Source organism: Eucalyptus grandis, chromosome 1, assembly GCF_016545825.1.
Source record: "Eucalyptus grandis isolate ANBG69807.140 chromosome 1, ASM1654582v1, whole genome shotgun sequence".
Lineage (NCBI taxonomy): Eukaryota > Viridiplantae > Streptophyta > Magnoliopsida > Myrtales > Myrtaceae > Eucalyptus > Eucalyptus grandis.
In genome coordinates, this window is record NC_052612.1 from 24390703 (window position 1) to 24412222 (window position 21520).

General features: G+C 37.2%; 2 protein-coding genes across 3 annotated transcripts; one reads left to right on the forward strand and one right to left on the reverse strand.

Moving 5' to 3' along the window:
• The first annotated feature begins 13853 nt into the window (after positions 1-13853).
• LOC104436454 (short-chain dehydrogenase TIC 32 B, chloroplastic) lies at positions 13854-16217 on the forward strand. Of its 2 annotated transcripts, none has more exons than XM_039307578.1 (8): positions 13854-14177; positions 14389-14620; positions 14757-14836; positions 14933-15086; positions 15178-15256; positions 15506-15590; positions 15683-15761; positions 15853-15979. In XM_039307578.1, the coding sequence occupies exons 1-7, from the start codon at positions 14060-14062 to the stop codon at positions 15757-15759; spliced, it is 825 nt and encodes a 274-aa protein (XP_039163512.1). In that variant the 5' UTR covers positions 13854-14059; the 3' UTR covers positions 15760-15761; positions 15853-15979. The 2 variants fall into 2 exon arrangements, with proteins under 2 accessions (XP_039163512.1, XP_010047535.1); XM_010049233.3 differs by having other exon boundaries at positions 13856-14177; positions 15683-15729; positions 15853-16217.
• LOC104436464 lies at positions 16187-16967 on the reverse strand. Its single transcript, XM_010049244.3, has one exon. It carries the CDS (start codon positions 16816-16818, stop codon positions 16444-16446), a length of 375 nt encoding a protein of 124 aa, XP_010047546.1. The 5' UTR covers positions 16819-16967; the 3' UTR covers positions 16187-16443.
• Positions 16968-21520: the final 4553 nt, after the last annotated feature.

Genomic DNA, 21520 nt, shown 5'->3' on the forward strand with positions numbered 1-21520 from the left:
TTGCTTGAGAACCTTTCTCAAAATCAAAATAGCAGGTCGGGACAATAATTTCTCCGAAACTAGTAAACCGGTAACTCAAATGGAACTCGAAAATACCAATAACCATATTAGATTAAAAAAGAAAAAAACTCAGCTAGCACCATCTTTCGAGGGAACCCCGTTGCCCCCTTAGGTATCTTGCACCTACATGGCATCACAAGGATATATAGGGAAACCGTGTTATATCCTGATGCATTCGGAGGAATCCAGTTATCCTTTCAAGCATCTTGCACCTATTCCAGCATCACGAGAACATCAGGGGACCCTTGTTACCTCCCAAGTATTTGGAGGAACCCAATTATCCCTCTAGGCATTCCTACTACAACTCGGCGCATCGTTAGCGTGGGGACTGACGGCATTCACCACACTCATACTATAATGTAGCAATTCAACAACTCGAGTTCAGAATTAATGAACCTTTATCCACTTATAAATCATAGACATAGTGTAAGACTAGTTAGTCGGTAATACTAGTTTGAAAAGACAAGTTACAAAAGGAAATTTATCTAAAATCCCTAAAGTTTCCCATAAAGCCAGTTTGCACTCCTTTGGGGATCGCTAAAGTTACTTAAGTAAATCAGCTTAAAAAATTATGAAACTTTAACACAACGTGAGACCCAAAGGAACATTTCTTGTGAAGAACTCGAAACCCAATTTGGCTTGTGTGACCTTCGACATTTCGAACAAACTGGGCCAAAACAGAGTGTTGAATTGCAGACCTGGAATAGATGCAAAAGGGACTTTTTTTTGCAGGTTTAATGGGTTCAAAACCATGGAAAAATTATATGTTTGTCAAAAATTCTATGGAAAATCAAAACCATGTAAGGGACAGTATTGATTTTGAAAAACTGACTTAAGAATCCATAGGTTTTTCAAATATAATTTAGTCATGTGAAGTTAGAAAAATCCAAAACTAAATATGTTATAGAACAAGGTATAAAGGGCGACTTTTGTGAAGAAAGCCCAAGAAGTTCGCACTGTGTAAATCGGTATAAAATCAGCAAAAGTCGTGGGTCTACAGTGACTTGAATCTACACGTAGCACATTCCTGAATTTCGTCCACTATTCGTGTCGTTCAACCTCAAACACGCATAAACCTCAACAACACATTCATGAACCTAATAAACCATGAACTCAACAATGCTAGCAATCTACATCTTCCTAAATCGCCGGTCAACATGAATGTATACGAAATCAACAGAAACCGGAGAAATCCAAAAAAATCACCCTCACCGAGCAACAATTGACCTACATAGCATAGAATAAGGGACAATCTACTTGCCTCAAGTCCGATATGTGTTGTCGCGGCTTGATGGGGTCAGAAAATCCTGAGTTTGTGCCTAGTTCTCTGGCGGTCCAAAACGAGTTGAGGCGATGATGAAGGACGACGGGGCGACGTGAGTAGCTGGCTTGATGAGGGTGCGTTCACCAGCGAGATTGCTTGGTCGACGAGTTGTGGTGCGGCATGCGAAAAGGACGGAATAGAGAGAGAGGCTACGATTTGTGGTGTGAAATAGGGAAAATGGAGAGAGGCTGAAGAGGAAAGGCTGTCGGTTCCATTTTTATGATTCCAGTCGCGCCTCTCTTCGTGCAATCATTGCGCTGACTCGTCCGTAGCAAATCACGCCAGCTAGGGGAGGAGGTGGCGTTGCTTTGAGGGTTGAGTGCACGGTCGGGCGATGACAATGGTGAGGACTTGTCGTCGAGGGGCAAGATTGCGATGTGGCGGTGATGGGCGACGAGGTGACGATGGCGTGGCGTGGCGTGTCATGGCAGCAAAATGGTCACGCGGCAAAATGGTGTGACGGTGGTGACGCGGTAGGGTGTGGATGGCATGGTTCAATGACGAGCTTAGTGGTGTGGCGATGACTGCTACTCAAGGCTCACAATTCTATTGAACAATGACGAGGATGTCATACAGTGATCCTTGCCAGCGATGCCAATTGTTGATGTGACGGTCCGACATCCATCCCTCGGCTCCAACATCTTCCGATGGTGATCCTCGAAGTGTACTTGAGCTCTGGTGATCGTTGATCGGAGTTTGTTCAAGCTCAATCGGTCGCGATTCGAGTTAAATGCAAAGGTAACAATTCGAAACTTGAATTTGATGAGACAACGTTGAGCTAGTTGACAGGGGCCAGGATTCAATCATTTGGAATCTTTACATGCTTGAAATCATAGACTACAGGTGCTGCAATGATTTATGAATGATTTTGAGGTCGATTGTGTTCGTGAGCATTTTCTGGAAATTCGTAGTACCTCTTAACATAGTTTCTATTATGCTAGACTTGAGATTTTAAACCTCAAAATCTCAATTTGAGGTATTCTAGACTTTTGATCTACGTTCAATAAGTTTCGTTTTGATATGTTATGGGCCCTAAATGAACGTTGTTGATCCCAGAAATCCACCTCGAAAATTTGTTGATCTGTTTTGTAACTAATGTAGATTTGATGACGATTCTGACTTTTTGAGCGCGTAATCTATTTGTTTATTTTGTGCTAAATTTTGTGCTTAGATTCGGAGGTTAGTATCTTCATGAAAATTGTTCATAACGATCTTGACTACAACATATATATATATATATATATATATATATATATATATATATATATATATATATATATATATATATATATATATTCCAGATTTTTTAAATAGATTTGTATAGGAAAATCCTCATTAAATCGTTCCTAAGCTGATCTGCTATGTTTGTACTCGATAGATGTTTGCCCTAAAATGGGCAAGTAAACACACTCAATTGGACTCAAGTCTTTCATGAAGGTTGTAGTGCATCTCATAAGCTTTTCAACGAGATATAGATCACGCCAAACAGTCATCATTAGCTTAGTCATTTTCATGATCGATATAGATTTTTAATTCTGCAATTTTGTGCCCTAAGATGATCTGACATATTTTCCAGATTTTACACGATTTTTTGTGAGTCGAAATAGGTGTAGATGTCTTCATGAAACTTAAACCCCGCATCTAGGCCTAATAGCACAAAAAATTATGTATTTTTCTCCTATTCAGGACGTTGCTGATATGATTATTGTATATTAGACCTCTTGATAGAAATGATTTTAAACATGCTTGTTAACATGCTTGATTGCATTCGTTGCATTCTAAACATTTTTAAGAGACATTTCAAGCTTTGAAATGACATATAGCATGCATCAATAGCTTGTCATTTGCCATGTTTGCTATTTTCGCTAAATCGAGTCCAAACTTAGCATTTAGGTTTAACTGAAGTAGAATCATGTTTCTATAATCCAATTTGTTTCATGACTTTATGTGATTTTGAGGAAGAGTCTTCGATGAAGTTTGTACATAACACTTAGGTCTATAACATGTCAAAATTTGAGAATTCTTGCATGTCATTTGATATGGTACATTGGCTATTGAACTTGTACTTTGCTGCAGCCCTGTTTCATTTCTGTTCGACATGTTATTGTTCTTGAATTTTTAGAAAATCATGTGTAATGGATTAGGTTTGGAGGTCTTTACGAGATTTGTTTGTGATATGCCATACTTTGTCACCGTAAATTTTCACCAAATAAAGAGGTGTTTTGAAATTGTTACCATTCATCCAAAAGTTGCAAATGTCTTGAAATTCTGACTTCCAATATGATTTCAAAGTCATTCCAAATTTTGATAGTTCGTGATGCCTATAAGAAAATTGTTTTAGCCTTCTTTGCATTACAATTTGACATGACTTTATTGAATTCTTAATTTGTATTTAGGACGTTTGTGATGCTTGATCAGTTGTGCCCTCGATGCACCTGAGCTCAACTTAACGAATGGACATTATTCTTGATTCGATAAAATCATCTCCCTTTTCAACTTCTTCTTTAAAAATCTTGATTTGACATAAAATTTGTCAAAGTTTGGATCATATTTAGAGTGTCTGCGACGCTTGATCAATTGTGCCCTTGATGCAACCAAGCCAACTTTGATGGCTAAAAGTACTCCTAACATGATGAAATTATGTTCCTTTTTTATCGAACCTTTTAAAACGATGCCTTTTCTCACCAATTTTCCATAAAATGTTTTTTGGGCATTACATGAGTTAGTGATGTGAGAGCAATTAACCTAGCTCCATCAGCCCATTCAACACCAACATTACTCATTCAAGCCAAGAGAGGACTTAGGCATAACGTGCTTTAATGGGTCAAGAATAAAATTTCCAACTAAAGCGGTACTGAACCATTCTTACCAAAGTTATCGATACCGACGATTAATGAGTTACCGAATTCTCGGTATGATATATTAGTCGTTGACTTCTCAGTACGCTTTATTGGTTGCTAATCTTGACATTTATCAACAACATATCAATGGGAGGCCATTTTGAACTATTTCTTTGGTTACTTGATGAAGCCTTGGGGTATTTATCTTCTGGTCAAGGTGGGAGCACGAATTTTGCAAGGCTAAAGAATCAAGATGCAAGTTCCCCAGTCAAACGTATCTTTATTTTCCTAAGAGTCTTTATTGTCATGGAAGTTTCAAGAGTCAAAGTTCCGAGATCCTAGATCTTTAATATTGGGCTAGTTCCTATATTTATTACTTTTCCATTTCCTTAGTTGTATTCCTCCTATAAATAGAGGAAGCCTCTCAATTCTAATCAAACTAGATGTGATGAATGAAAATACTTGAGATTTCCTCTATGTGAGCGAATATCCTTGGAGAGTGGATAACTCCTATTCTAGTCACTTTATCCTTGAAGAGTGGATTACTCCTCGGTGGTGAGCCAAGAGGCCCTTTATCCTCGATTAGTGGATTTTTCTTCAGTTCTTGGTGGTGAGCTTCTCCTTCTTGAAATCCTTTATCATTGATGGGTGGTTGTCCTTTTAGCTTTGGTGGTGAACTTCATTTATCCCAATCTTCATCTTAAGTAGGTGGTGCGTCCTTTAGACCTTGGTGGAATCATATTCTATCTTTTAATTCTACATTTTATTCATCGATAACCATCCTGATACACATCATTTCCTAAACACTTACTTTTACCGAGAATCACTCACCCACACTCATATTAGTCATATACTGATCGTCTTCCTTGCATGAAATATATGTAAATATGTTTGGCACATGATGATTGAATAAGTGATCCATTATTGGCTTGCTTAATTGGTCGATTGATTGAAAAATAAGGTCAAATGGCCTGCATGCATGCTTTCTTATATGCTTTGCATATGATTTTTTTAGATGTATGATATAGGTGTGATGCATGATCACGTGGGGTTATTGTGGGATGACACTTAGAACTTGCATTAGGGACTTTTAGCTTTAGTCATTATGCGAAAACACAAATGATGGCTAAGAGTTATAAGTTATATTAAAATGAATTAGGTATGCTTCCTAGGTGGGTTGTTGCATTAACTTCAAAGGCCGACCCCAAGGCCACATTTGATTAGCTAATACTTTGATTTGGTTCTTTGATTGTGATTGTTTTTGTCTAGTGGTACATGTACATCCTCTTTATTGCATTGTTAATATGCTTAGCTCTAGCTATAGACTAGAATTAGGATAGGTCCATGAAGATGGCATTCCCAAAGACTCGAAGACGATGATTGTTCAATGTCCAATCTGACTTTACCGTTTGTACATTCATTTGTTGACATATGTCTCGGGTTTTGCATGTGTTGTATAAAACATTCGATGAGTTATGGGTTTATTTTCTTGCACTCAGAATTATATGAGTAGACTTTATTTGCTATCAATAAATTGCTTTGATTGTTTACTTTTAAGCATTGTCTTTTTAATTAATTGTTCATTTCGTTATTGTTCCCGTTAGAATAAAGTAGAATGGCATAAACAAATCAACCATGCATGATCACCTTTACCTCATAATCTTGCACGAAAAAGTAAAAAAGAGATGTATGATCACATCAGATAACACATTAACCGTTAAGTACCAAAAAGGCACTGATAGCAATATTAGCATAACCCAAATCTCCGAACTCTAGATCCCAGGTTGTGTAGGTATCAAGAAACTACTCCCTACCCTCGATTGGGCACTCTAGCCGACACCCAAAAATGAGACTAGTGGCGACTCCTAAATACCATTTAGATTGTCTAAGACAACTTTAAAATGAATGTACCCATCATGTGAGGTATGAGCTTTGGAAAAGCTCGTGGCTACGATTGAATAAACTCAAGTAGTTGTGACCCCAACAAAAAGATGAAGTGACGACATCTTGTTGGAGGGAAGTACCTTGAGTGAACTTTCATAGTCAAACACCTCTAAACTTTGCCTTTATGCATTTTTGCCAAAAAAATGGCGCTAAGGTGAGTCACGACAAATCCCACCATGAGCTTGGGAGAGCTCATGATCATGATCAAGAAACCTCGTGCGCCAATCCCAAAGGATGAGGTGATGGCATCCTTGGAGTTAGTTGCTGTAAGGACACTCTCATGGTTACCACCTCTAAACTCTACTTTTACGTCATCGCTCATCGATTGGGTGCCGAGGTCAGGTTGCGACAGATATTAGTAGTGAGGTGGAGTTTCAGGTGCAAACTTTGGATACCTTAGAAGTAACAGAGGTTGGTATTGTAAATGAGACTACAATTCCTAAAGTCAGTGACACAAAACAACTACCAAAGCTACAACACACTATAGCCACAAGCAAACAGAGAAGGCAAATCAAATCGTCAATTCATTATGGTTATATATATATATATTACTTATACATTAACCATAGATGACAAGGTGGAGACAGATGAGCTTTCATCTTACTTTGAGGTAATGACTAGTACAAAGTTGTCATAGTGGCTAGGGGCTATGAGCAACAAGATACAATCACTTCATCAAAATCAATCATAAGAGCTAGTCAAAGTACCAAAGAGCCAAAAGATCAAGAAGAAAATAGGTATATAAACGGAAGGAGGTATTCCCGATGTCGAGGCGGTGACGTATAAGGCGAGATTTGTTGTGAAGGGGTATATAGAATGAGAGGGCATTGAGTACAATGAAATATTTTCTTCTATGGTAAGACATACTTCTACTTGTGTATTACTCACTTTAGTTGCGCCACAGAATCTTAAGTTGAAGCAACAAGATGTGCAAATGGTGTTTCTTCACAATGAGTTGGAGGAGTAGATTTATATGAGGTAGCTAGAGGGATTTGCTATTATGGGTAAGGAAAATCATATTTGCTTATTAAGGAAATATTTGTATGGGTTAAAACAATCTCTAAGCAGTGGCACAAGAGTTTTGGTGCTTTCATACTAGTTAGGACTATTCAAAAAAGTCAGATGGATAGTTGTGTTTAATTTAGGACATTAGAGAATGAGTTTTTGACATATCTATTATTATATGTTGATAGTTGCTAAGAATCTATTTGATATTGATGTCCAAAAGAGGTGATTAAGAGATGAGTTTGAGATTAAAGATTTAGGTGATACAAATAAATTATTAATAAGATTGCAGAAACTTTATGTATGTCTAAAAATATGCATTGAGAAGATTATTGCATGTTTTAATATGCAATCAACAAAATCTATGAGTATGCCTTTAATGAAGCACTTTAAACTTTCTAATAAGTTATCACTACAGACTAGGGAGCAAGAGAAGCATATATCATTTGTTCCCCATACTAATGTAATGAGTAGTATAATGTATGAGATAATATGCCATAGGCCTACTATATCACAAGCTGTAAATATAGTTAGCCATTACATGAATTATCTTGGTAAAGTTTATTGGGAAACCGTGAAGTGGATCATCAGATACTAGAAGAGGACAACAAACGTTGGTATAGTGTACCAAAGGGATGAATGGCAATGAGATCGTAGGGCATGTGAATTCAAACACGCAAGTGACTTCGACGAGCACATATCTTTAGCAAAGTACATATTTACGCTAGTAGGTAGTATAGTGAATTAGAAGGCGTCTTTCTCATACCACGTTGCCTTGTTTTTTATTGAGAAAAATTACATGGCACTAACCTTTATAGCGAAAGAAACGATAATATGGTTTCAACGGTTGCTCTTAGACTTTGAGTTGGAATAAAAAGGTGTTGATATACATTGTGATAACTAAGGTGCGATCTATCTAGCATACAATCCAATTTATCACAAGTAAATGTAGCATATTGACATTAGGTATTATTATATCGATATGTCTTAGCAAAAAGGTAAGGTTGTTGTAAAAAAGATCGCTACTACGAAGAACCCTACAGACGTGATGACTAAGCCCGTTCCTTTAACAAAACTTAATCTTTGCTTGAGCACAATTAGCATTTGTGGAGGGTGAGTGTTCATTGGACGTTGGTAGAATTGGCATGAATGATTAACACTACAACTTAACTTCAAATGTAGAGTCAAGGTGAAAAATTGTTAAATTATGTTTTGAATTTAAACCCATATACGAAACTTGACCTAATTGGATGATGTAGATCTGTTTGTTAAGCCATAGGAAAGAAGTCCAATGAATCTCTTGAAGGGCATGTAAGTATGAATGTGGAGATTTGTTTTGATTGGGTTGGATAAATATCCAAGTTTGACCGCACAAAGAAATACGAGAAAGGGAGCTTCAGGTACCGTTAAAACAAAAAGGAAAATCTCTCTGCTCTACAACACACAATTAAGGTCTCGCATATTCTATATATGTATATACATATATATGTATATAATATTTTTTGGGTAGAGAAGTCTTTGTCAGAGAAAGAAACAAAAAACAAGGGTTTTGCTTTTATTCCTCTCGGCCTGCCGTAGCCACACGAAGGGAGAAGGAAAAGAAGCGTACAGAGACGCTTCTTGGACAGCCGTACGGAAAGCTTTTGTTTGGGGCTTGAACACAGGTAATTTCATGCTGCAAATTTACATTTAACTGAGTTATTTATATATAAATACTTTAAATTTTAGAGTATTAACACTTGAACATAGGAGCGATTATAAATCCGGTTCTTCAATCATAATAGATTATTTGATACTAGTTTTCCACGTAAACGATACTCTAATTGAATCACATAAACTTTTAATGTTCTTATTGTTCATTTTTTTATTTCTCTAGTAATTTCGTGATATGACTTAGATTGTAAGTAACTATTAGTTTCCGCATTATATTATAACATTAATGATCTCGACAACTTTAGAAGTAATGGAAAATCACCGCATCACCATCTTCTCAAAACCAAATACCTCACGATATGTGCCATACTTTGCTATCAGTATGGTCAAAAAGCATTTGTCGTAACGTAACATGATATGTACGTTGGACCATCATAGTATTCATAGGAGGGACCAAAGTTGCAAAATTAGCAAGACTCTAATTCTAACTTTGGTCATTTCTCTCTTCTTGGTCGAGGCCAAGTGTAGAATGTAGGTAGCAGAAGGAGGTGGGGGTGGTGGGAGATCAAAATTGACGAGCAGCAATGCCACACTACTGAGCTGGTGATAATTATAAACGGGTAGGTTTCAGCTGGTAGGTTGATTAACCTTTCAAATCAGCAATCTGGTTGTGAATAATGGATGGGGTAAAAAGTAAAAAGTGAGAAGATTGAATGAATTGCAGAGGAACGGGGAGATGCATGTGAAATAAAAGCCATATTAGCGAAACTCTCTCTGAATTTTTGCGCCTTTGGAGAACTCTGTGACGTTGTGATGTAATGGCCAAGTGGTGGGTAAGTTGATTTTCTTCTCATCCAGGTTGAGCTAGATGCTGTTGGTAAATTATATGGAGTTGAGCTAGAAAATACCGTGTTCGAGTTCGCGGATCTAGTCAGCCATTTGCACTTTTATATCTTTAAAACGGATGTAAATGCTTTTTTGCACGTCAAAGGAATGTCCAATGCTGGCAAATTATAGACAATGGCAGAGAATGTTCAATTTAAGGCGGCAGAATTTGATTGCTAACCATTGCTCACGGGGGAAGCCCGTCACCACGATCCGATTGGAGAGTCAAAGACCAGTAGGTCCGCCCTTCACATACTAATCGGATTCTCTTAGATAGATGTCAAAGTGTATATACCTTTTAACTTTGACAAATAGATATAGAATAATATTCTATACACTACCAAAAACTTCAAGTTTGAGCTCGAGTTTGAGTTTAATTTAAGTTTAAATTTAATTCTTGTTATATTGTCTGAAGCGAATTTTAGTCGGGTCGAGCTTATGATGCTTGAACTACTTGAATTTAAGCTTAAAATATCCAGCTCAATTGTGCCAAAGAAAAGTATCTCTGAGCTATTTAAGTCAAATCGCTCAAGCAATAAATCGATATTAACTCGACTTGACTTGATTATAACATATCATGACAATGGAAAAATGATCCATTTTGGATTACTTTAACCCAATGGGTCATATGGGACCATCCCATAAAAGGAATCATCTTAAATGGAGTCAAGATACGCTCGAGCCATAAGCAGCCCCAATCAAGCGACCCCATTTAACATGACTTTTTCTAATGAGCTTAGCCTTAAAAAAATGCAAATGTTTTAGAAAAATAAAAACAAGAAAATGCAAAGTATATCACGTAAGACAAAAAATGTCAAGAACTTAATTTTCCTAATAATTTGGGTTTAAAGCAAAACAATCTTACAACTCAAAGTATACAATTGTTTTTCCTCCTTACACAAGATCAAACTCTCCATACAAGACCACCGGCCATGATGACTCAGACGGGTAGGCTTCAGTGATCCTTTGCAAGAGAGGTGAAGAGTTCAAAGCCCGTACAACGCAAGGAGGCCGAAAGAGTTACTTTATGACTTAAGAGTGACGCTGTGGTGGTGGGTCCTATGCTAGTATCACCAGGAGGTTTACGACGTGGCTGTCGGCTGCAAACTAGTTCCTCTTGTCCAAAAAAAAAAAAAAAAAAAAAAAAACTCTCCATACAAGAAATCATAAATCTTTACCTGCACACTCAAATTCCATACGTTTGAAGTCTGCAGAAGAGCTAATCAGTAATACCCTGAAACTCAAACTCAGCTATCTGAAAAATATTTTGAAAGTGAGCCTAAACTCATTAAATGATGTTATAGGTTCACAGAAGGAAATGTGCTCACTCCTCAACTCGAGATTATGGCGACACGGCGACATAATAACAGAGCAATATCACATAACAATATTAGATAAGGAACCCAACATATTGTCTCAACTCAATTAAGAAGACGTAAATTATGCATATGTGGCTGCTGAATGGTTATAATCATGTGTGCAACAGATAAAAATAAATTACATGACACGAAAATCAACGTAACACCCAAATGCATGCGGATCTCATGATATGTAGATACCGCATTATAGCTTATGATAAATGAGTATCTGACCTTACCTGTTACTGGTTGGGACCCATTTTCATTAATTATCACCATCTTCCCACATGTATGTGGACTAAATCATAACTCCATCTGTGTCATGCCTTAGCCGATTATCCACAAGGCTCCTTTATATTAGCGAGGATAGATACACACTGTACATAAGCATGGTGATAGTTATCACATACTTTTTCTTTTCAAGATTCGTACTTATTCTTTTCTTTTCTTTTTTTCCCTCAAATTTGGACCTCAAGTCCATAATATCACACACCAGTAGCCTCAAGCAGGGTAATTCACTCTCCAGCAAATAGGCGATGGCATAAAATACATAGCCTCAATAACTCACCAATTAAAACCGTAAAACTCAATCAATCTATCTATTGTGCCGCCACATCATCCTTCGTTTGGTATTTAAATTTATCGTAAATCATACCTTGCTTCTTAACTGACCTAGAATATTGCTATTTCATAATTAAAGCGAGTCAAGGCCTATTTATATTTTGCTATCTTGTCCCACACTTTAATCCATCATACAAAATTGAGCTTAATGGACCTAATATTTTCCTTTAACGCTCAAGTTCCTTATAATCTTGTCACTAAATCCAAATTAGTTGCTAGTCAGTCCATTTGATATTCGGGTCCTACTAACTTCACCGCATTTGGCGGATTTTCTCGAGTTTGCCCTTAAATCACTTCAAATGATCATCTCTCATTCATAAAATTAACACCTCAATATACGACGGGAGTGCACTGAAAGAAGTCTTGAATGAACTATAGACTAGAGAAAGTGTGATATATCTCTGCTTAAATGATGTCAGTTCTTCCATTGCATTTTCTTTTTTGTTCACGTTAAAATTATTTAAAGAACTAATAAAATCTGTGAAATTTCCTTGAAGCAAAATAGAGTTGATTCGTTGAGAAGAGGTCTCCCATGTTTCCAAAATAGCCATGAGAAGAAGTCAGTCTCCAATTGAATTTTGATCGTATCTCAATGATTATTATTTTTTTTTTAATTTTTGTGTTTCCAACTATTCAGTAATTTTAACATTGGACATCGGGCAAAATTCCATCGATACTCTATAAGCAAATTCAAATGAGTTATTTTATCTAATTTTCCTTTGGTATGCAAGTTTGATTTTCTATATAATATATTTTTTGATAGTGATGTCAGGTGATATTACTTAATTACAATTTACTCTATTCTTAACGTGTAAATTGACTTAAGCAACCATGCAAAAACAATCGCACATGCACTCGAGGGCCCGCATTTAAGGGTGCACATGAGAAAATTTTGGAACAGAAATTGATTTCTGGCCAGAAATCAATTTCTTAATTTCTATTTCAAAAATTGAGAAGTTAAAAATTTTAGTTTCTAATTTCTTCTTCAAATCTATTTCTGGAATAGAAATTCGTTTCAAAAATAGAAAAATCAAATTGTGTTACCAAACGAATTTCTGTTCCAAACCTGTTCCGGGGAACAGAGAAATAGAAATTTTATCCTGCGCGGCCTAATATGTCAGCCACTCTTTCTATACGGTAGTATTGTGGAAAGAAACTCAAAATGAGATCTAATATGTCAGCATTCTTACCGGGTGGATGAGAAAAGAAAACCGCCCACTTGTATTTGTTTTTATTTTGTTTTTGGTCGAAGCCCACTTGTATATGAATACCTGTGAAAAGTGAGGTGATCCAACCACGTAAATTTATTATTTTTCACGTGTTGGAGAGAATCGGGTAGTAATTTATCAAGGACTAACTCAATCCGAGATCAATTTTTTCTTCAAAACTAAACCGATCAAATTAACTTAATCCCAGCAACAATTAGCAGTATATTTTAGTAGTACAACTTCAAAATAGGTAAATATAATGTTGAAATGTTAAAGAGACATCACAACAACACCAAGATTTATACGTGAAAAAACCCAATGAAGGAAAAATCACGGGCCTAGGTTGACCTTAGAATAGAACCAAACTCATTTTATCGCATTTTTTTATGGATATTTAATTTGAAATAATATGTTTACTCTTTCAATTAATGCAAAAAATAAAATTAAAAAATAATTGATTGTTCCTAAGTTGACCTTAAAATAAGACCAAACTCATAAAATCGGTCTAGTCTCAATCTCAGACTCAATAAAATCGCTCCATGGTCTCAAAAATTAGAGATCAATGCGATCCCTAAGTTAGGTCCTGGATCGGCTTAAATGGAACCATACGCATCCCTATTTGTCAAGCGTTCCAGGGTGTTCGTGTCTCTTTATTTCTTTTCCTTTTGACTTTTTCACTCTCTTTTTTCTTTCATTTTTTTTTTTTTTTGGTAAAGGTAAAGAATACTCTTTTTTCTTTTATTTATCTTAGCTGAACCCACAAAAAGGCGGACCCAGCCAACATTGCGGCGTCTCCATGAATTTCATGAATCCTGGACAGTTTACCAACAAAGAAGGTTGACGAGCTGTTGAAGTTAATGTTGTACGGTTCCTAATCCCAGTTCCCACAAAGGTGAAGTGACTATTCAATGCACCCACACCGCACCTTTTCCTAAGACCCACACCGAAACTACCTCGCACCCATAAATTCGCAATGCAGTTTTGCTTCTTCCCTCTGATCAGTCCTCTGTACTCCCCTCTCCCTCCCTTTCTCTCCCTCTGTCTCCCCTGAGTTAACAATATAAGAGCAGCTCTACATTTCTCATATTGTCGTGCACGGTTCTTGGGATTGTTCCCTCTTTTTCTTTAGTGATTTTTCGTGTTTTGGGTTGATCAGAGCAAATGGGTATTTTCTCATTAGTGACAGGAAGGCCAGGCCCTAGTGGGTTTGGATCAGCTACCACTGCAGAGCAGGTCACTGAAGGCATTGATGCAAGCGACGTCACCGCTATAGTCACGGGTGGATTCTCTTTCTTTTTTCTTTTTCCACCTTCTGTTCTGATCTGGCTTACAATTTAACGGAACTCGTCCGTCGTGATTTTGTTATCCAGTTTGTGTTTCATGATGTAATGTGAGCTCATCTTGAGAGATGAGAACTCGGGTGGGTCTTTAGATAGTTGATCTTGAGTTGTTGCCTTGAAGTTGATCGTCCGTTTGGCATAATCTGCAAGGAGGAGGAAGTGGCATCGGATTCGAGACGGCGAGGGTCCTCGCCTTGCGCAGAGCGCATGTCATAATCGCTGCAAGAAACATGGATGCCGCAAATGAAGCGAAACGGCTGATTCTGAACGATGATGGAGATGCTCGCGTGGATGTCCTCAAATTGGACCTTTGCTCCATGAAGTCCATCAGAGCATTTGTCAACGATTTCATTGCTCTTGATCTTCCCCTCAACATCTTGATGTAATAATCACTCTGCCCCTCTCTTGACTCTGTCTTCAGTTGTTTAGACTTTCTTGTCAAACTCCATGGGAAAAAAAAAAAAAAAAAATCATTTTTTTGCGCTCTCGTATTGATAAGGCTAAATTGTCCGTTTCAGCAACAATGCTGGGATTATGTTCTGCCCTTATCAGCTCTCGGAAGATGGGTTCGAAGTGCAATTCGCCACCAATCATCTTGGTTGCTATATCTCTACAAAAAATTTCTCGGTTCAACCTAATGAAATTCTCTCCGTTGGTTAATTCTGAGTGCCCTTTTTGCTCATTCATCGGCCAGGACATTTTCTGCTGACAAACCTCCTCCTGGACAAAATGAAAGCCACCGCAAGAGTTTCCGGCATCGAGGGACGCATTGTGAATCTGTCCTCCATAGCTCATCTGCACACTTACAAGGAAGGAATTAGATTCGATGACATCAATGATCAGCTCGGGTATGCAAACTATCTCTTGATTTTTCTACTGATAGCCACTAATTTGACTTGCTACTCTTTACTCATTTAGCGTTTCTTCTTTCCTGTTCAGTTATTCTGACAAGAAGGCATATGGTCAGTCCAAATTAGCAAACATACTTCATGCCAGCGAGCTCTCTCGCCGCTTGCAGGTGTTAATCACCCCTTTTGTCAGAATTTTAAATCTTCGTCGATACTTTTTCGATTGTTGCATTTTGAGGCTTCTTGGATGATTTTTCCTTGATCATCAGTTAAAGGGTAACTAAATCTTCAGAAGAAGTCAAACTTGACATGGTCCTCTCTTTCTCATTCTTCTCCCAACAGCTGTACACCGGATTCCCATCTTTACGCGTTTCCAGTCGTACATTCCGAGTTCTAACGTTTGTATTCCGCAAATGCAGCAAGAGGGAGCAAATATTACAGTCAACTCGGTGCATCCCGGGCTGATCATGACAAATCTCATGAGACATTCTTTCATCTCGATGAGTAAGTTATGGAACCGTGGAGTGATCTCTTATTAGCAAAGAGAGGCTTCTTTTTCTTTTGCTTTACATTTCTTGCATTGTTCTGTAATGCAGGAATCATGAAGATGCTCACTTATCTGCTATGGAAGAATGTCCCACAGGTAAATCAGCGGATCTTTCCGACCTCATGAAAGTATGTATTAACATCGTCACAAAAAGACGCAAGAGAAATGCTTGCAAATTTTCACTTCAGTTTTGTTATACCATTTGTTCATCTGACTCAGGGAGCAGCCACGACTTGCTACGTCGCACTCCATCCGAGCCTCAAAGGCGTAACGGGGAAATACTTCCTTGATTGCAACGAGATGGAGCCGAGTGCCCTCGCACGGGACGAGCGTCTTGCCAAGAAACTGTGGGATTTCAGCAACGAGTTGGTAGATTCGGCTTCCAAGGACTGACATAAAAACCAGATTCTCCTTTATAAACAAAGCTTGAACTAAAAATACATGAAGTAATATAGATCCCACTTTCCAAAGATTGGTGCTGTTTTTTGCTTGTACTTGGTGATGTTGCTTCTAACATCTACTAGAGCATTTATATCTGCAGTACATCTCAATGAATTCAAATGGTTTCGCCTCCCATTTTATTATTGTATCCATTTTGTTCTTTATTACACAATGAATACGTACGTAAACAGAGAATTATGAGGAAAGAAGTCGATTCAAAAAGGAAATTATTGTCCACAAAAAGATACAGAGATAGAAAAAGCCCCCAGAAAAGGTTATCTACGACGGTTATTGCTAAAGAGATGATCTAAAGAATATTTAAATCAATTGTAATCGGAGTCGAATCGAGACTTGGCTGAGCGACGACCATCAGATCGAACGGGCCTCGTCGTCCACCTCGCCCAAAGCCAAAGCCCTAACCACAAAGGCCGAGCCGGCCACGACGACAGCCGCAAAGACCGGCGGCACCAACAGGTCGACCCTCGACCTCGAGAACAAGTGCGCCGGCAAGCACACGACCTCCCCCGGCAGGTCCACTGGCACCCTCACCACGTCCTCCGGGTTGGGGCCGCCGCACTCCCTTGTGAAGGCCGATGACGACGATATTGCCGACACGAAGGCGACCTCAGGCGAGAATGAGGCCACCGCAACAGTCGCGGTGAGGAGAGCCGTCCACGCGGCAGCGTAGAGTAGGAGCGGCCGCCGCGAGAGGATCTGGTCGAGCAAGGCGGAGAAGAGAGCCATGGGGCAGGAAGATAGAGGACTTGGAAATGGTGGCAGTTGTTAAATAGGAGATCGATTGAGGACCGCCCGCCGTGATGGTGGGGATTGGATTTGGTGGGGAAGATGAAAAGTAGTAGAGAGAGAGAGAGAGAGTATTGGTGTGGTGGTGTTTTGACTTCTGTTGAGATGGTGTTCAGCTCGGTTCGGTTCAACGGCTCGCTTGGCATTGGGCAAAGAGGGTGTCAGCTTCGTGACACGTGTAAACGTCGAAAACCGTTGGCGGCATGAGGAGGAGGTGGGAGTTTCTGTCTTTCGCCCCACTGGTGGTGAAATAGTAGGTTGCTTTTTTTCAGGCTCTAATTTCCTTTAATACCGCGAATTTAGTTTAGTCTTAATTTTACCTCGAATTTTTTTATTTAAATTAAAATTTTAGATTCAGATTCAGTCCCAGATTTACCCCAAATATTATTCATTTATAAAAATCATCAATTTTAATTCTAATTCCACATCTACACTCAGCAACCCTTGTCTAAAAATCGTCCTTAGTCATCTCTAATCTCTCTAATTTTCATATCAAGAAATGATTTCTTTATGGAGATAATTTTCCACACCACTTTGCTAATGTGGATTTGTTATCAACATGAAAATGCCACGTCAAACAACTAATGGAGATTTTGAGATGGAGGAATAACATGAGCAAATCGACGCTAGATAGAAAATCGGTTGATTTCTTTAACAAAAAAAAAATGAGATAGATAAGAGACTTAAAGTTAATAATTTTCTTTTAGAAAAAAAAAAGTTCATGACAAATTTGGCGCTAAACCTAGAATTTGATTTTATTTTTTTTTTAAGACAAAAAAACTTTAGGGCAAAACTAAGATTGGACTTAAAGTTAGGATTTGGGAACTAGTTTCTGAAGGACATGGAAGTCGAAATGCCTCAGTTCTGTATCAAATTTTATGCTTTCATTATAACAAGGGAAAAGACCGCCAAAAATCCCAAGCAATGTCAACAATAATATATTCACCTTAAAATTTTTTCTATGACACTAAAAATCTCAAATTTATAAGACACATTTACCATTTATCAGGATTTTATCAATAAGCACTATTAATAATTTGCCTACATGAACAACAAAGGCAACTAATGTTGACACGGCGCCACATGGATAAAGTGAAAATGATGTTATTTTGATGGGAAATAATTTAATGAAACCTTAACGAATGGTAAATGAGTCATATAGATATATGTTTTTTTTTTGTCACAAGAAAAAGCTTAAGAATAAATATGTCGCAGTGGACATAATTAAAAAAAAGTCCAAAATAAATATATCACAATGGCATAGTTTGAGCTTTCTAGTGACTTTTTCCTCATGTTATGCAAACTAGGTTTATTTTGTTTGCTGTCATCTTCATCGGGAAAACAAGTTGGTCAAAGGAAAATAATTTTAGTTATTTGAAGGATCCTAGTAGAAAATAAGTAAAAGCAGAAGCTTTTACCCAAATTCTGAAATTTAATCTTCCATTTTTTTTTAACAAATTTCATATTTATCCAAATTTATCCCCTCTCCTTTTTTTTATCTAGACCATACTTGGTCATATCCAAATTTTACGCACGACAATTCAAACACTGCATAATATGAATGATCATGATTTCGGGATAGAATGTGAAAAAGCAGTCTATTTTCAATTTTTTTAGGAATTGAACTAGGAACCGAGAATGGAATCAGGACAATTGAGAAAGCCCTAAAATAGAAGGAGCTGGTGAGGCATGATCCATAAATTTTAATGCTAATTAGTAGCATAATTGGAGGAAATTATTTTCCCAAAAAAATTGAGAAAAATATAAAATGGCCCACGTCCTCCAAAATTAATTGCTGGTCTACTATTTGAACCTCTTATTAAAGCGGACCTATAACAGGAGGAAATGTCCATTCATCTGACAGGTCATCAGCCAGTCAGAAGCTTTAGTACTCCTTGTACTGAGTCAATGACAATGCAGAGGTACATCATGTCAGGCTTCGTCTGTTTTTCTTTTATCTTTGTAATAGGCAGGAAGAGTTTTACAACATTGAAATTGAATTAGTAACACCACCTATGGTAAAGAGGACTCGTACAACGGTGCAGACGCTGCCTGCAGGAGTTTACTCTCGAGTACAAGAAGATAAAAACTTTTCATGCAAACAGACAAATACTCTAAACGGGTAACTAAGCATAAGATATAAGATGTTAACGACGCGTTTGGTAACGACTTTATTTCTGAAAAAAAAAAAAATTATTCTGTTTTCAGAAATAATTTCTAAACATTTTAAGTCGTTTGATAACTATACAAAATTTCTGATTTTAGAATAGAATTGCGTTTTGTACCGTGCTCAAAATTTTTACTCCAAATCATTTTCTTTTAATTTTAAAATAATTTCTTTTTACTTTTTTTTTTCTTTTTTTGTTTCTTTTTTTCTTTTCTCTCTCCTATTCTTCAGCTGGTCACCAGACCCCAGATTAAGGCTTGTGACCTCACCAGAGCATCGCCAATCCTCGGTGAGGCTCACCCGGCCCGCCGGGCTAGGTGAGGCCCGCCTAGCCATCAATGAGGCTGGGCGAGCCTCGCCAGACCTCGCCTTGGCCTGGCGAGCTCGCTAGATCAGTTGTCGGCGACCGGCGATGGTGGGCGGCAAATGGCAACCGCGGTGGTGGCGGTAGATGAAGAAGAAGAAGAGAAAAGGGAAAAAGAAAAAGAAAATGGCTTGATTTTTAGATTTGTTCCCGAGAACAAGAATCATTTTTTTATTCTTGATTCTATTCTAAATCTACTTCCGAAAATAAAAATATATAAAAAAAAATTTGTTTCCGGGAACAAAAATTTTCCCAAACACGATTTTGTTCCAAAACTAGTCCCGGAAACAAAAAATCAAAATCTGACACTGTTGGGATGGTTACCAAACAGGCCCTAAGAATTCATGAGATTTTATGTTATGTATTTTGAACTTTTTATTATTTATTTTATTTTATGTGTTCATTATTTGAGGTTTATTTCGATTGACAAATGAGAAAGTTTTGTTTTTATTATTAAGTTCACTTTTGTTTTGCTTAACTAAAAATGAAACAAAAAATGAACTTATTAGATAATGGAAGTTGTGAAAGAGACATGATATGTTTTAGATCTCAAAAAATGAAGAATGTATATTCCTTTTCGACAGAGAGGTTTCGCATGGAATCTGTAAGTAACTTGGAGGACATGTACTCCTATCGACTCCAATAGTTTTATCAAACCCACCGAATGCATCCTTAGTTCGTCGTACGATTAATGTCCCTCTTGGAGAACAAATGCTTAGTTTTTTCCACGTTTTTAAACATCATCAGAGGAAGATTCCATAGGTTGACTAAGATTGTGGACTGATATTTCACAATGGTTTTGCAAGCAATTCTGAAATCATACAAATAAGTTTCGAAAGAACTAAGTAATTCTACTCCCTAGGAATAAGTAAAAAGTCAACTATTTTATCCATATTTTAAGGTATGAAATTGTGGAAGAAAATCTATGCATTCTTTGTTCAAAAGTTTCATTATAGTAATTGGTTTTAATATATTGATTTTGTTAGGATTTCGTCCAAGCAATAGATGGAACTCCTATGCGAGCATTGGTTCATATTGAAATTCAAGAAAGATTTCATGTTCAAAAGGAGGGAACGCCACATTATGTTTTAGCAGTTGTTGAATTTGACTTTAAATCCATTTATGCATTAGTTGGTTGGAAGGGCAATGCGTTCGATTCTTGTATTTATATGCACTTTCAAAGCCTAATGGATTGAATGTTTCTAGAGAGACAAAAATGGAGTTAAAAACTGTTGTGAAATTGCAAATAGTATGTTTGTGATGAAGTTATTTATATTTGTAGGAAAGTATTATACTACTGATTATGTTTATGGACTAGGGGGAGATCATTTCTCCTTATTGTGGCGTTTGACACCATTTAAAGGAGTTCAGTGATCATGCACCCAAAAATGAGGAGGAACTAATCACTCTTTGCCACTTATCCCTTAAAACAACAATAAGAAGAGCATGCCATTCTAAAGAAGCGAACCTTTTTGATCATTTAGAACACATGTTTTAACATGTTGCACCCTCCACGATTTTATTATCGAAGTGGATCCTAATGACTATCATGGAAGAGTTGAATAGATAAATGGAAAAAAGTTCAAGAGTCCAATTAACACATAAAGAATAGAAAGGAAACAAGAAATGGGCACTCAAAAATGATATGATTGCAAATGCAGCATGGACCATAAATAAAAAGACTGTGCATTTGTTTCATGGAAAACTCAAGATTTGGAGAACTTTTTTCAAAAGGGAAAAAGCCACAAGAAAAAAAAAGCCCAAAACTTTGCCAATTATAATATATTTACCTCAAACTTTTTTCTGTAACACAAAAAACCCGAAACTTATACTTATATGACATATTTACCATAAACTTTTTTCTTGTGACACCAAAAATCCTACACTTTTTTCATTGATATCAAGGTTTTGGGTAAATAAATCATATGTATATAAGTCTAGGGTTTTTGGTGTCACAAAAAAGTTTATGACAAATGTGTCACATTATACAAGTTTTGTTTAAATGTGTATATATATACAAATTTGAGGTTTTTGGTGCTACAAAAAAAAATCGAGGTAGTTGTGTCACTGTGGGCATAGTTTAGAGTCTTTGGTAGCCTTTACCCTTTCCA

What these genes read in the sequence shown, in the direction of transcription:
- LOC104436454 (XM_010049233.3), top strand. Translation starts at nt 14,060, where the DNA reads ATGGGTATTTTCTCATTAGTGACAGGAAGGCCAGGCCCTAGTGGGTTT. An exon ending in ATTCGCCACCAATCATCTTG is followed by an intron (nt 14,837 to 14,932) that starts GTTGCTATATCT and finishes TTCATCGGCCAG; the next exon opens with GACATTTTCTGCTGACAAAC. An exon ending in AGCTCTCTCGCCGCTTGCAG is followed by an intron (nt 15,257 to 15,505) that starts GTGTTAATCACC and finishes CCGCAAATGCAG; the next exon opens with CAAGAGGGAGCAAATATTAC.
- LOC104436464 (XM_010049244.3), bottom strand. Translation starts at nt 16,818, where the DNA reads ATGGCTCTCTTCTCCGCCTTGCTCGACCAGATCCTCTCGCGGCGGCCG.